At 33.5% G+C, this 15,777-nt stretch overlaps 1 protein-coding gene across 1 annotated transcript in view; it reads left to right on the top strand.

Annotated features, from left to right (window-relative positions):
- The window catches only part of LOC103543567 (PAN2-PAN3 deadenylation complex subunit PAN3-like), a 46,007-nt gene extending 30,230 nt beyond the window's left edge, over window positions 1-15,777 (top strand). The window contains exons 5-6 of the mRNA XM_070606857.1: window positions 11,838-11,985; window positions 15,743-15,777. Of these exons, the coding sequence (XP_070462958.1) occupies window positions 11,838-11,985; window positions 15,743-15,765 (171 nt within the window). The 3' untranslated portion in view covers window positions 15,766-15,777. The remainder of the gene's footprint in view (window positions 1-11,837; window positions 11,986-15,742) is intronic.

The following is a 15,777-nucleotide window of genomic DNA, read 5'->3' as shown; positions in this document are numbered from 1 at the left end:
GTCTGGTCTAACCAAAACAAGGAATTGGCTAAATTTTGCATATTGGTAACTTAAAATCAAATTAAGAATACCTTATGTTCTGAGAATATCACCACTAGATTTGTCTTCTGGTCAAGATGGAAGAACAGGGATTGAACTTAGCCTCTCTCCAGAAACAGGTAAAAAAACTGAACAAAATATATGAACCAACAGTGTTCAAGACATTAGGTATCAGGTGATGAAGGGCAGTGATTCTTGATAGATGGGAAACAAATGAGATGATCCCTATGATTATCCAAGCTTACTGCCTAGAGGGAGTTTCCAAGTCTGGTGCATGAAGAGGGAACTCAGGTGGAGCCTTGTGATCTAATTGAGGAGACCAAACCGGAAGTTCACAGAGGCCAAGGTGGTTATCGTTCACAAGAAAAAGTACTGGAGAGGAGAGAGCTCATACAGAGAGAGAACTTTGGATGCTTGCAAAGGTTCCCCTTAAGTCTTCAGCTTAGTACTGATCAGAGGGTCTGAGTGAGGAGGCTATTTGAGGTAGAAGAAGAAATTCCTGAAATGATCATGGGAAATAATTCTCAGAGCTCATACAAGGCCAAGAATAGTTCCTATTCTCACCAACCAATGTGGAAAACATCATAATTCATGAAGCGTCAAGTAGGGTAACGGGAAGTCTTTTGCCTCAGTAGTGCGGCCAAATTAGCCTTAGAGTAAATGCTGCCCTAGTCCTTCCAAATAAAGCTTAAAAGGAAGACCTGAAAGGATCAGGCTGATTTTTAAGCAGTTTAATTGCGGTGGAGAACAAAGCTCTGGAATATTTATAGAAATAAAAAATATCCAGAGTCTGGCCCCATGGCCTAGTGGTTAAGTTTCTTGTGCTCTGCTTTGGTGGCCTGGGTTCACAGGTTTGGATCCTGGACATGGACCTACACCACTCGTCAGCCATGCTGTGGTGGTGACCCACATATAAAGTGGAGGAAGATTGGCACAGATGTTAGCTCAGGGCAAAAAAAACCTCAAGCATCCCACAAGATAAAAGTAACAATATTTGGCATTCAATCAAAAATTAGCAGACATGCAAAGATGTAGGAAAATACGACCCACAAAGAGAAGAAGCAAATGTAATCAATCAAAATTGACCTAGAAATGTCATGTAAATAGTATGTAAGAACATCAAGACAGTTATTATAACTATATTCCGTATGTTCAGGAAGCTAGGGGAAGAGTAAACATGTTAGTACATACATGGAAGATACTAAAAAAATTCAAATCAAACTTCTAAAATTTAAGACTACCGTATCTGAAATGAAAATTATAATGGATGAGATTAATGGTAGATTGGACATTGCATAAGAAAAGGTTAGTGAACTTGAAGGCATATCAATAGACACTATCCAAAAAAACATAGAGAAAAAGTGAGCTGTGGGGTAAGTTGAAGTAGCCTAACATACTTGTATTTGGAGTCCCTGAAGCAGAGTGGGGGAAGGTTGTACAGAAAAAGTATTTTAAGAAATAATGGGCAAATATTTTCCCACTGGATGAAAACTGTAAGCCCCAGGTCCAAGAAACCCAATAAACATTAGTACAAAAGGAACATGAAAAAAAAAACCAAACTACACCACGGCACACCAAATAAGCAGCCAGAGGAAAAAATATGCACTTTTGAGGAACAGAGATACAAATCACAGCCTGTTTCTTGTTGGAAACAATGCAAGCCAGAAGACAGTGGAGCAATAACTTTAAAATACAGAAACAGAAAAAATGTCAACTTAGAATTCAATTCTTGGAAAAAATATCTTACAAGAATACAGTCAAGTAAGTGAATGTAAAGACTGGTGGAATTTGAATGAAGTATGTAGTTTAGTTAAACTTATTGCACCCATGTAAATTAACACATGGTTTTGAGAATATACTATGGTTATGTAAGATGTTATCTTTGGGGAAAGATGATAAAGGGTACTACTTCTTGTGAGTCTTAAATTATTTCAAAATAAATTTTATTTTTGGGGGGAAGATTAGCCCTGAGCTAACATCTGCCACCAATCCTCCTCTTTTTGCTGAGGAAGACTGGCCCTGAGCTAACATCCGTGCCCATCTTACTCTCCTTTTATGTGGGATGCCTGCTACGGCATGGCTTAACAAGCAGTGCACAGGTCTGCACCTGGGATCCAAACGGGCAAACCATGGGCCGCTGAAGCGGAACGTGCAAGCTTAACTGCTGCGCCACTGGGCCAGCCCCTAAAATTTTTTCCAAGGCGTGAAATAAACACTTTTTCAGACTTTCAGTAGTTGAAAGGATTTACCACCAGCAGATAGGTACTTCACTAGATATTAAAGGAAGTACTTCAGGCAGAAGGAAAACAGTACCCTGTGGAAATCTGGATCTGTACAAAGAATGAAGAGCACCAGAAACAGTAACTACATGAGTAAATATAAGAAACTTTCCCCCTTACAATTTACATCTCTTTGAAAGATAATTGACTATTCAAAGCAAAAGCAGTAACAATGTATTGTAGTGTTTATAACGTGTAGAAATAAAATATACGACAATAGCAGAAAGTTTGGGAGGGGAGAAATGGAAGTGTAATATTGTGAGCTTGTTGTACTATTTCTGAAGTACTTTAAGACTCAGTGATAGTCAGTGTTATGGACTGAATTATGTCTCCTCCAAATTTATAGGTTTAAGCCCTAATCCTTAATGTGACTGCATTTGAAATTGGGGCCTTTAAAGAGGTAATTAAGGTTAATTGTGGTCATAAGGATGGGCCCTTAATCTGATATGACTGGCGTCTTAGAAGAAATTGAGGAAATACCAGGGATGCGTGAGCACGGAGAAAAGGCCTGTTTCTGTGAGAAGAAACACAGCAAGAAGATGGTGTTTGCAAGCTAAGGAAACCTCAGGAGCAGCCAACGCTGCTGGCATTTTGATCTTGGACTCTCCCCTTCTAGAACTATGAGAAAATGAATTTCTGTTGTGTAAGCCACTCAGTATATTATGGCCCTAGCAGACTGGGATGGTTGGTGATAAGTTAAATCTATGTACTATAAAACCTAAGGCAACCACTGTAATATCAGAACAAAGAGTTACAGCTAATAAACTGGGAGGGGAGATAAAATGGAGTTTAAAAAATCAGGTAATCCCAAAGCAAGCAGAAAAAGGAAAAGGGAAACAAAGAACAGATGGAACAAATATAAAACAAATAGCAAGATGCTAGATAGATTTAAATTCAGTTATATCAGTAATCACATTAAATGTAAGTAGTCTAAACATCCCAATAAAAAGGCAGAGATTTTCAGATTGGATTAAAAAAAGAACAAGATCCAACTACATATGAAGCTGACCAGAAACCTACTTTAAACATAAAGACAAAAATAGATTAATACCATGAACTAATTAAAAGAAAGCTGAACTAGTTGTATTCTTATCAGACGAAGTAGATTTCAGAGCAGTGAATGCTACCAGGGACAAAGAAGTTCATTTGGTAAAGATAAAGGGGACAGTTCATTGAGAGTATGGTTATGCCATTCTGAAATGTTTAGGCACTTAATAATAGAGGGTTAAAATATATGAGAGAAAGACTAATAGAATTGTAAAGAGAAAAAGAGAGTGATAGAGATTTCAGTATTCCTCTCTCAATAATCAAAGGAAGAGACAGAAAATCAGTAGATGTGAGACTTGAACAACTCTATTAGTTTGACGTTTGTAGAACACTCTGCCCACCAACAACCAAATACATATTATTTTCAAGTGCACATAGAACATTGACCAAGGCAGATCAATTCCGGGTCATGGAACAGGTCTCAATAAATTTAAAAGGATTCATGTCATACAAACATGTTCTCTGACCACAATGGAATTAAATTAGAAATCAATAACAGAAAAATCTTTGGAGAATCTTAAGTATTTGGATACTAAATAACGCACTTCTAAATTACTCATGGGGCAAAGAAGAAATGGAAAGGGAAATTAGAAAGTATTTTGAACTGAATGAAAAGGAAAACATGTCAAAAGTTGTGAGATGCCACTAAAGCAGTAATCAGAGGGAAATTTATAGCACTGAATGCCTATATTAGCAAAGAAAAAAGGTTCCCAAACCAATGATTTCAGCTTCTACCTTAAGAAACTAGAAAAAGAAGAGCAAATTAAACCCAAAGAAAGCATAAGGAAAGAAACAATTAAGATCAGGGCAGAAATCAATAAAGAGCAAATGGAAAAAAATAGAGAAAAATTAAACCAAAAGCTGGTTCTTTGAGAAGATCCATAAAATTGATAAATATCTAGCCAAACTGTTTATGAAAAAAAGATAAAAGTCACAAATTACCAGTATCAGGAATGAAATAGGTGACATCATTAGATCCTACAGATATTATTATAAGGATACTAAGGAAATATTATGAATCATTTTATGGCAATAAGTTTGACAAGAGATGAAACAGACAAATCTTTGAAAGACAGACTACCCAGGTTCACTCAGGAAGTAACAGATAACCTGATTAGCTCTAAATGCTTTAAAGAAATTGAATTTGTAGTGAAAAACCTTCCCACAACGATGGCCCAGATGGCTTCACTGGTGAATTCTATCAAGTATTTAAGGAAGAAATAGTATGAGTTCTGCACAAAGTTTTCCAAAAAATTGAAAAAGAAGGAAAACTTCCCAACTCCTTCTATGAAGTCAGCATTACTATGATAGCAAAACCAGATGAAGACATTGCACACAAAGAAAACCAGTATATAAACCCAACTGTATTATCAGTAATCACATTAAATGTAAGGAGTCTAAACATCCCAATAATGCATATAGTGTAGTAGTCTAAATATCCCAATAATGTATAATGTATATTTCTCATGTATATAGATGCACAAATTCTTAACAAAATTATAGTAGATTGAATCCCAATGGTATGTAAAAAGGATAATACACCATGAAGAATTGGAATTTGTCTCAGTCATGTAAGGTTGGTTTAATATTTAAAAATCCATTGATGTAACTAATCATATTACCTCACTAAAACCATATGATCATCTCAATAGATACAGAAAAAACATGTGACAAAATCTAACATCAATTCCTGGTAAAAACTCTCAGCAAACTAGAAATACAAGAGAACATCCTTAATCTGAAAAAAAAAAAAAAAAAACTGAAAAAACTAAAGCCGATATCATACGTAATGGTGAAAAACTAAATGCTTTTTTCCTAAGATCAGAATTAAGGCCAGAATGTCTGCTTTCACCACTTCTGTTTAGCATTTTACTGAATGTTCTAGTGTCATATGAAGAAGTGAGACATACACATTGGCAAGAAATAAGGGAAGATGTCTTTATTCACAGAGACGTAGTCATCTATAGATAAAATATAAATCATCTGTAGCTAATAAGATAGAATCTTTAGAAAAAACTGTTAGAACAAATGAGTTCTGTAAAGTTGCATTATACAAAATCAACATACCCAACTCAGCTTTATTTCTCTATTGTAGTGTGATGAATGGTGGCCCCTGAAAAAATATGTTTACGTCCTAATCCCTGGAATTGGTGAATTTTACCAGATGTAATTAAGTTAAGGATCTTGAGATGAGATTATTCTGAATTATTCAGATGGGTCCTGAATCCAGTGACAAATGTTCTTTTAAGATTGAGGCAGAGGGAGATTGCACACAAAGGAGAAAGTGATGTGAGGATGGAGGGCAGAAACTGAAGTGATGTAGTACAAGCCAACGCACGCCCCCAAATGCTGGCAGTCACCAGAAGCTAGGAGAGAGGCATGGAGTGGATTCTTTCTGCTCCAGTGCCTCTGGAGGTAGTGCAACCACCTTAATTTTGGACTCCTGGCCTCCAGAAACTGTAAGAGAATAAATTTCTGTTGTTTTAAGCCATCAAGTTTGTGGTAATTAGTTCCAGCAGCCACAGGAAACTGGTACATGTATACTAGCAACAAACATTCATACATTGGGATGTTAAAAATTACGCAGTTTATGATAATATCAGAAATATAAAGTAGGGATCAGTCTGACAAAAGATCTGAAGACCTGTACAGTGAAAATTTTAGAACATTCCTGAGAGGAATTAAAGAAGACCTAAGTAAATGGAGATGTGTATCATGTTCATGAATCTGAAGACGTCAGTTCTCCCAAAATTGATGTATAGATTCAGTGCAATCTCAATTAAAATTCACCAGGCTGCTTAGTAGAAATTGACAAACTTATTCCAATCTTACTGTGAATATGCAAAAGGCCTATAAACCAAACCAAAGTAAAAAAAAAAAAAACGACAAGAAAAAGATGCAAGACTTCCACTACCTGACTTCAAGAGTTACTGTAAAGCTACAATAATCAAGACAGTGTGCTGTTGGCATGAAGATGGATTGGCATCGGTGGAACAGATTACAGAGTCCGGAAATTAACTCCCTAATACATAGTTGATTTTTAACAAAGTAGCAAAGGCTATTCAGTGGAGAAAGAATTATCTTTTTAGCAAACAGTGCTGGGATAGTTGAGTGCAAAACATGTTAGTTTAGACCTATCCCTCACACTATATAAAGGTGAAACTCAGGGGCTGGCCCCGTGGCCGAGTCACTGTTTGCATGCTCTACTTTGGCTGCCCAGGGTTTTGCCGGTTTGGATCCTGGGCATGGACATGGCACTGCTCATCAGGCCATGCTGAGATGGCGCCCCACATAGCACAACCAGAAGGACCTGCAGCTAGAGTATATACAACTATGTACTGGAGGGCTTTGGGAAGAAGGAGGGGGAAGGGGAGGGGGAGGGGGTTGGTAACAGATGTTAGCTCAGGTGCTTATCTTTAAAAAAAAAAAAATTAACTCAGAGTGGGTCATAGACCTAAATGTAAAACGTGAAACTACAAAACTTGCAGAAGAAAATATCTGTGTCCATTGGTTAGGCAAATATTTCTTAGCTCCAACACTAAATACATGATCCATAAAAGAAAAACTTGATAAACTGGACTTCATAAACACTTAAGAACCTCTGTTCTTTGAAAGATACTATTGGGAAAATGTAAAGACAAATCATAGACCTGGAGAAAATGCTTGTATATCACGTATCTGACAAAGGACTTCTATCCATTACTGTCAAAATTCTGTAACAGAAAACAAGCAAACCCAATAAAAATGGTCAAAAAATGTGAATAGACTTTTCACCAAAGAAGATACAGAATGGTGAATCATTTGGGAAATGCAAATTATAGTTACGAGACTTTACTACACACCTACTAAGATGTCCAAAATGTAAAAGTCTGACCAAAGGCCTTGTTCCCGAGTAGAGTAATTTGATCTCTTCAGGTAGTACTGGTGGACATATTAAAATAGTACAACTCCTTTGGAAAACAGCGTACCAATTTTTTGAAAAGTTTGTGTATACACATACCATATGTCCAGGCCATTCACTGCTAGGTATTTACCCAAGAGTAACAAAACATGTTCATACAAGGACTTATACATGAGTATTCATTGCACCTTTGTTTGTAATAGCCAAAAACTGGAAACAACCTTTGTCCATCAGATGAAAGGATAAACAAATTGTGGTATGTTGATACTATTAAATGTTAATCAGCAGTAAAAAAAATGAAGGAAATATTGGTAGAGGCAATGACACGGATGAATCTTAATGAAGCCAAGCGAAAGAAGCTAGCCAAAAAACCAGGACATACATATGTATGTAAGATTCATTTATATTAAATTCTAGAAAATACAGACTAATTTATAATGATAAAAAATGGATCAGTGATTGCCTAGAGACCAAATAGGGGAGCAGAGAGGAATGGAAAGGAGGGATTTAAAGGAGTCTCATGGAAGCTTGGGCATGATGGATAATATTCATTAATATTCATTAACTTAGTAGTGGTTTCATGATCATCTACCTATGTCGACTTATCAAAGTTTGTGTTTTAAATATGTGCAGTTTATTATATGTTGCTTATATCTAAATAAAGCTGTTAAGAAAAAGTCACCAGGTCATGTTTCATTCAGAGAATGGAAAGATTACTGATAACAACTTATGAAGCCATTAAGACAGGTAAAGCAAATTGAGCTCATTATAAGGAGTTATACCTTGGAAGTATTTTGTGGTTTTATGAGTTTCCTATGCAATTAAAAAAAGAAAACCTGACCAATGTTCAGGAATGTTAGTGGTTTCTCGATCATTCATACATCACCTTAAGACAACTTTCTTTTTCTTACAGACCTGTTTTACATGTGTAGCATGAAATATTTCATGATATTTTGTGTTGTAATTTCATTCAATCTTTCTCTTCCTATCTTTTTACCTAATTTTAAAAAATATTTAATGGCTTCACTATTTTGTTGCACTGTTTATTAAATATTAGTCCCCTAATTTTGGGACTAATTTATTGTGGTTTTAGATAGTAAGTATCCTGTTTGCAGTGGAGTCCAGCAGAGTATTAAATACTGAATTTTACTTTAAAAGTAAGTTTCCGTGGAATCATATAATAGTAGAAAAGTGTAAAATTGTATTAAATCTGAGTGAGAAACCTCATCAGAAAATTACTTCATTTTTTTAAAAAGCTTCATTGGTCATTTGTAGATAGGAAATACTCTCTCATTTTGATTGGATGGGATGTCTGGATTGAAACATTAATTATTATTTCATTTAAAATAAAACGATGATAATCACAACAGTACTTTTTCAGCTGAAGATCAGGACTCTTGATCTAATACATTTGTGTCCAGAGTACAGGTAGGAATCATACCCAAATGCTGGGGAATTATGTCAATTTGGAGAACTCACTATATAAAAAGGACTTGGTTGTTTTTGGCATGAAAGTTGCAGTGTAAATTTAAGTGTATGAGAACCTAAAATTCTATTTTTATTGACAAATTTTCACAAAGTGAATATCTCTTATTTGACTTGAATAAACATTGATTTTTTTTTCAAATGTGCATTTATAATGTTGAAGACACGAATGAAGAATAGGATTTAAAAGACAAATACAAATTAGATAGAAATAGAAATTTTGAATAGAAATACAATTATCTATATTAAAAAAGACAAATTTAATAATATAGGAACAAATCTAGATAGTTATAAAGAGATTATCTAAATCATAGGGCAAAAATAATAAAACTTTTGCTTTTTCACTATTCCTTTTCTCATTTCGTTCTCTTTAGTGTTGTTGAAGTTAGACAATTTATATAACCCAAGTCCTTGAATTGTCTCTCTAGACAGAATCTTCATCTCCTAAAGCTTAAAGAAATTATTTATTTTCTGATGAATGACTTTTCATTTTAATGTGATATTAGTTTTAGTTACCAGTTTTGTCTTATCTTTCAAAAAATTATTATTAATATGTTAAATGTGGGTGCCTACGCTATTTTGTTACTTTATAAAACTTATTTATATTTTAAACTAGTAATATTAAAGCAGTTTTAAGAATGCATCTTTTTATTGTAGTTATTGTTTTATCTAATTTTGTCATGAAAGAATTCTCATTATTATAGTAATTTTTCATTATTACTCTATTTCTGGTAGTTTTCTAATCTGGCTACAGGAATTTGTATTATCTGTTAATAATAGTAGCTCTACTCTCATTCCTAGATTTTGTTTTATACCTCAATCTTATGTAATTCTTTTTTTTGCCATTTGAATCTTTTTACTTTTTCTCTAATCGCAAATACTTAGATTTGAATAAAACAAGCTCCGAAACTGCTCACTTAAGGGAACCACCCAGCCATCTTAAATCAGGAAACAGGAAGGAGGGAGGGTTTTAGGCCCTTCTTTTCACTTTTTAATTAAAATTCACTGTCAGGTAGGTTTTTTGCATCTGTGCTTGTTGCAGTTTAGTGTATAAATTTTTTAGTTAAATTTTAATAACTTCTATTATAAATTTGGAGGCCCTTTACAATTTGTTATAATGACATTTTATATATACGGTTTGTTTGGAAACACTAGAATAGACTTTCCCTTCCTTTTTCTCCTTTATAGGATCCCTTAAAAGTAGACTTTCAAATTAATTTAGAATAGATTTAATTTAGAGAAACTCAGCTTTGAAATCAGATGGTCTGTTATTCACAGTGAATGTAGGATATAAGTGAAATGTAAACTGGGTAATACCTAATTCTCAGGAATATGCTACTAAGATCTTTGTATGCATATATAATTTTCTTTGTCTAAATTTGCTGTCTCTTAGTAATCTTGTAATCCTGAAGTCCCTATCTCTCCCAGGCGTTTTGGAGTCTTTAACCAAAATACCTGATTACTTTTATCTTGATTCTTATCTTCTAAAATAGATTTAGGATTAAATCTGATTTAGCTCTGAAATGATCTTGTCGGTAGCCTTTGTTCTCTTTCAACTAGCTCAGTAAAATGCACTGACTTATTTTCTACTCTAGAAACTAAGGAATTGACCATACTTTTAAAGAACATGCCACTATTTTTGAAAACTTCAAAATTTGGAAGGTTTAAAATATATATATATAAGTGATGGAAGAGGATTTTTTTCTCTTTGGAAAGTATATTTTGTCTGAGGCCTGATTGTTTTTCTTTTCAGAATTTCATGTCTCAAATGTGGGAGTAAAAGATGTTCATTCTGTATATCTAATATATTTTAATTAAGCCCAGATTAACATTTCTTCTATATTCTGTCACTTTGTATTTAATTTTAACTGGCTTGTAACTGGTAAAATATTTGTTTTATAGTTTAAAATTACGTTAGCCTGTTGACTTATCTTACAAATCTAATACTTTGAACTCTAACTTGGCAGTTTAAAGTGTCGTTCATATCAAGTAGGGTAGTTGTTCTTCAGTTGTACAATAATTAGTCCACCTTCTTATTTTCTGCCTTCTATGGAAATTAAGTTTTACATCCTAATGATCAATGCTAAAATACTTTTAAGTGATTAAATATTTTGCATCATGATTCAATGTGTTTTAAAACTTAGTTTATACGTATACATAGAATTTGGGCTGAAGTATGAACATAATAAATTATCTCCTTATTTGACCCTTTTGGAAGTTGAATTCAAATGATATCATTAACAGTCATTGAATCTTTATACTTAAGCATGTGGAATTTAAAGTGGTCACTATTTCAGAAAAATATTTAGGATATTCGTGTGTTCGACATGGAGAAAATATAGGCCATTTATCAGTTTGATATACAGTCTCATAATGTTCTAATAGTTTTTAAAGCCAAAAGTACCATTCCACGTTAATATATAAAATGTTTGGCATAGTACAACTGTGAAGAAATGTTTTTTCCATATAACCTCATAGTAACATATTTTTAATATAACAAAGTACATGTGATGCTTTGCAGGCATTGGGGCCTCTATTATGCTTTTCTTATATCTTGATTCCTCCCATATTTGCCTTGTTTTTAAGTGTTTTTTCTTGTCTTTACTCTGTTACCTAAATACATGGTACCATATTATTGGGGAAATGTCTCAAGTGCTTACAAAAAAGGAAGTGATTCATTTTGGAATAAAGACAGTTTTGACCTTGATCCTGGTAGAAGTGGTTTAGAGATATTAAATTTGAAACTTGTTGCTCAGTTTTGAGGTAGTCTCAACCTCCCAGTTCTCTAAAATGTGCTAGGATAGTTTGGTAATGATGCATATTTGACAATAAAGGCAAATTTTACATGTTTCTGAGGTTAAATTCTGCAAGTGAAATGATTACTATCTTCAAATTTGATTAAAAATTTCCTGCAAGAAAGAAATTTAATTATACCACCCCAAAATAAGAAAACTAAAAAACACTGTAAATCCTTTCAATAAAATACTTTGCTCAGTAAATAAAGCACTGTGGAGTAATGCCTAGTAGATTCAATGTCTTTTTTGGGCTTAAAGTGTGTTAACTTACTATATTTGATTTTTAAATAGACACCAAATCCTACTGCAAGCGAGTTTATTCCTAAAGGAGGATCAACCTCCAGGCTGAGTAACGTGTCCCAGTCAAATATGTCTGCCTTCTCTCAAGTTTTCTCTCACCCATCCATGGGAAGTCCTGCTGCTGCTGGATTAGCACCAGGTAAGCTGAGTAACTATTTCCAGTGACTTCTAGATATCAAATCTGTAAGCACCGTTTGCTGTGAGTCTGTCAGAACTGAAGTTGTATACTTGAATGATTCACATTTAAACACATTATAAGTTTTGTTTTGTAGGTTTTGGTACCATAGACCAAATGTGTAGTTGAAAATGATAAAGCAAAAATTTAAAGATGAACAAAAATTGTATATAAAGATATTTAAAAGCACAAAAATAAATTTAAAGGAGAAAATGGTTATTTAGAAAAAAATACCTATCTGGACCTTAGTATTTCTCTATTTTTTAAAGTCAGCGATAATGCTGTTTCACTCAAAAACTTCTGTAAAAGCACCAGAAATAGAATATTGCTGTATATATATGTTTCAGAGTTCTCCTTTTCTACTAAGTTTCTAAAATAATAATTTATTCTATATCATTCTAAATAAAAGTTTAGATGTATTGCCTTTCAGATGTTTGACTATAAATTTGTAGTAGTAATTTTAAATTGGATACAGTATTATAAACAATAGTGGGAAAGAAATGTAAACTGTTAGGGGTCATTGAAGTAGGGAAAACAGTTCTTCTCAATCTCTTTCTTCCAAGTTTACCCATAATGGCAGAAGAGTTTGAACAAACCAGCGGTCTTGAGGCATAGTTCAAAGGGACTCTTTGAGAACCCTGTTTTCTTTGAAGTCCTCTCTTTTATTTTAAAAATTCATGCAAAGTTTGCCTTCTACTCCATAACATAAACATTTATTTTAATATAAAATATGAAAAATTTCTTAGATAACATCAGTCATCCCTGTGGATATGTACCTTAATTAGAAATGTAAGGTATGTGAAATTACATTGAATTCATAGCGAGTGCTGAGCAGGTTACTTTGTGTCTGTAAAATGTTTGAGCTGCCCACACAGATTATGTTTCAAGAACCCGCACTGAATAATCATCACTTGGTATTGAATATTTCAAAAACCAGAAACAAAATGAAATATACACACACTAAATGAAGCCAAAAGAGCTATCTAGATCAGCCTGGAACTAGTACTGCCTCCAGAGTTTAATCCAATTAGTAAGATAAGTCATGGGTTTTGATACTGCTATCAAAATCGAGGACGTTTTTTGGAAGAGGAATGAGAGAAGATAATAACAACTATGGAACAGAGCATCTGATTTAGCATGTAGAGTATCAAGTGTATGCAGAGGCTGAATAACCTTGTGTTGCCAAGGATTTTATCAGTGCCTCCTTCCCCCAATCCCCTCCCCTTCCCACTCCTCTTGCCCTCCCTTACAACCACCTCCACCTCACTTGTCCCCTTACCTTTTCTTCGACTTTGGCTCTTCTCAGGTTCAGTTAATTTTTGTAAACATTTTCCCTTCTTCCCTAGAGAGCAGTGTCAGAATTGAATGTCCCTGGTAGCCTAAAAGTTTTACTGCTAAGTAATACGCTACTATGGTTTTTCTCCCATTGAGGTGTGTTCGAGTTGTTTACATGAGCATAATCTCCATGTCGATTACACATCTAAAATTTCTTGGAGATTGTCCAAACTTCTGAGCAGTGTTTATAAAGCACCCACAATAATGGTATGCGTATGCCAATCAGAAAACTTCGGCTTTCTTAATTAAGCGCCAATTTATTTGGGCCTAACGACACATCTTCCCATCTTTCAAAAGTAAATATTTTGTTTGCATATTTGACTAGACTAGTTCAAGCTTGCCATTTAAAAAAAAATAGGCTTTTGAAGTATTGAAGGAGTTAAAAATGCCAAAGGGAATTTTAGATCCTGAAAACATTTACTTAAAAAATCCATTAATGCTGTGGTATTTGTTTAAGCTTGCCAGTAGGGTATTTTCCTGTATGTTGGTAAGTGTTTCATTGGTCCCAATTGGGTATCACAACTAAATTTAGGGTGAAATTAATTAATTTAAAAATTAAATTAGCTGAGAAACTATTTATGCTTCTGCATAGTTCTAACATTAAAATATTCATTCCGCTTCCTATTAGTGAAAGTAATTACTATCTGGAACCATTGGAAATAGGCCAATATGGCATATTAAATGTATTCCTGAATTCTTTATACCTATTACTTAAAAATTGTTCATTCAAATGACAATCATTTAAGCTAAAATATTTTCCCAAAATACTGGAATGATGAATGGTTTTGCATTTATTATTTCTCCATGTTTTCTCCTTTTAATTAATGGCTTACTATTCTTTGGAGATGAGCAAAGAAAAAAAATTGTCTGCCTTGCTTTCAGAAAACCGTTTTACCCCTTCTGTGTCTTCTATCGTTTCTTACCCACAAAGGTTATTTTTTTTTCAAGGCCTAGGAAAGGTTCTTGACATTTCTACTTTAAGGTTGTAGAATAAAAAAAGTCGTAGAGTTCTTTACCTACCTTGGTGGTGATTTAATTTATCTTTAATGCTTCTTGTCTACTGTAGTTGTAACCTATTGGTAATTTTCAGTTATAAAGTTTCATTTTCTCTTTTTTCAACTTATATTCCAGAAATTATTGCCCTTGAAAATAGGTCAAATTACTGTTTTTCTAAAAAATCTGAAACCTTAGTTTGGCACTCAAATGTAAAGTAGAATAATGTCACTTTTATTATATTTGGAAAAATACATATTGGAATATATTCTGACCAAAAGTGTAAAAATATTTAAGCAAAGTTGAGTAGCTATAAGTTGAGAACCACTTAACACACCCTTAGCAAAATTTATTTCCAAAGTGTGCTACAATAAGAATACTTTTAAAGTGGTGCATAGTCTAAAGATAAAGATACATTTTTCTAGTAGTTTTTGCTTTAGGCACACATTTTTTGAATAGATCTTTACAAGTGAAAATATGCCTACTCTAAGTATATGAAATGTTAATTTGTGGTTTAATTTTTTATGCCATGAGAAATAGTTTTATCATGAGAACTAATTGCTGAATTTTTTTTAATCAGAATTTTTCTTAAGAGTATTTTGATTTGATAGTAGACTTAGTAAACTAAGTCTTGGTATACTTTAAGTTTAATTACCTCAGTATTAACCATAGTCTGAAAGGGATTTTTAAGAGAGGTAGCAAAAGGAGCATACATTTCTGGGTAGTGTTCTGGTGTGTCATCTGCTGGTTTAATGCAGTTCTAACTCAAGAATTGGGCATCTCTTGTTCTGCTTAATTGTGTGTGGACACTTGGCAGGGGCGGAGGAGAGTCCCTGAATTTGAAAATGCCATCACCGATTTGTAAATGAGAAAGAAAGCCATAGTGACTTTCAGTATTTTCAAATATTCATTACTTCAAGATGAGTACGGTGCAGATTTTGGGACTATTAGATATATTTTATTGTAAGTTATGATGACAAATCTCAGATGATTGATTTGGGGAGAAGAACTTAATTATTATACTAATCATTATTGAATAATTGTATTCATTTATTAGAAATTTTATTGTAATATTTTAGAAAAATCTAAAAAAAATCTATGTTTTTAGATCCAGTTTTTTGAAGTCTTTAATCTTTTTTTATATATTCCTGTGGGTGCCAAATCGATGGGTAAAATTGGCTAATATTCTTTATTTTTTGGCTTAGGCAAAGTATGAGCGGAAAGGGGAAATTAATATTTATCGTTCTTCTTAAAAATATTAAAATATTAAACTTTTTTTTATATATAGTGTACTATTTAAAAGTAGAGTTACTTATTCTTGTAATGTTGAAAGGTTTGAGTGAGGAGATTGTTTTTAAAGTTCTATGCTAAAAGATGTTCTATGATTCCTTAGCTCTATGGCGTTTCATATCATAGATGGAGAAATGG

The sequence above is a fragment of the Equus przewalskii genome, unplaced genomic scaffold (assembly GCF_037783145.1).
Source record: "Equus przewalskii isolate Varuska unplaced genomic scaffold, EquPr2 contig_9199, whole genome shotgun sequence".
Lineage (NCBI taxonomy): Eukaryota > Metazoa > Chordata > Mammalia > Perissodactyla > Equidae > Equus > Equus przewalskii.
The sequence above is the reverse complement of the archived record's forward strand: the minus strand, read 5'-3'. Positions and strand labels throughout refer to the sequence as shown.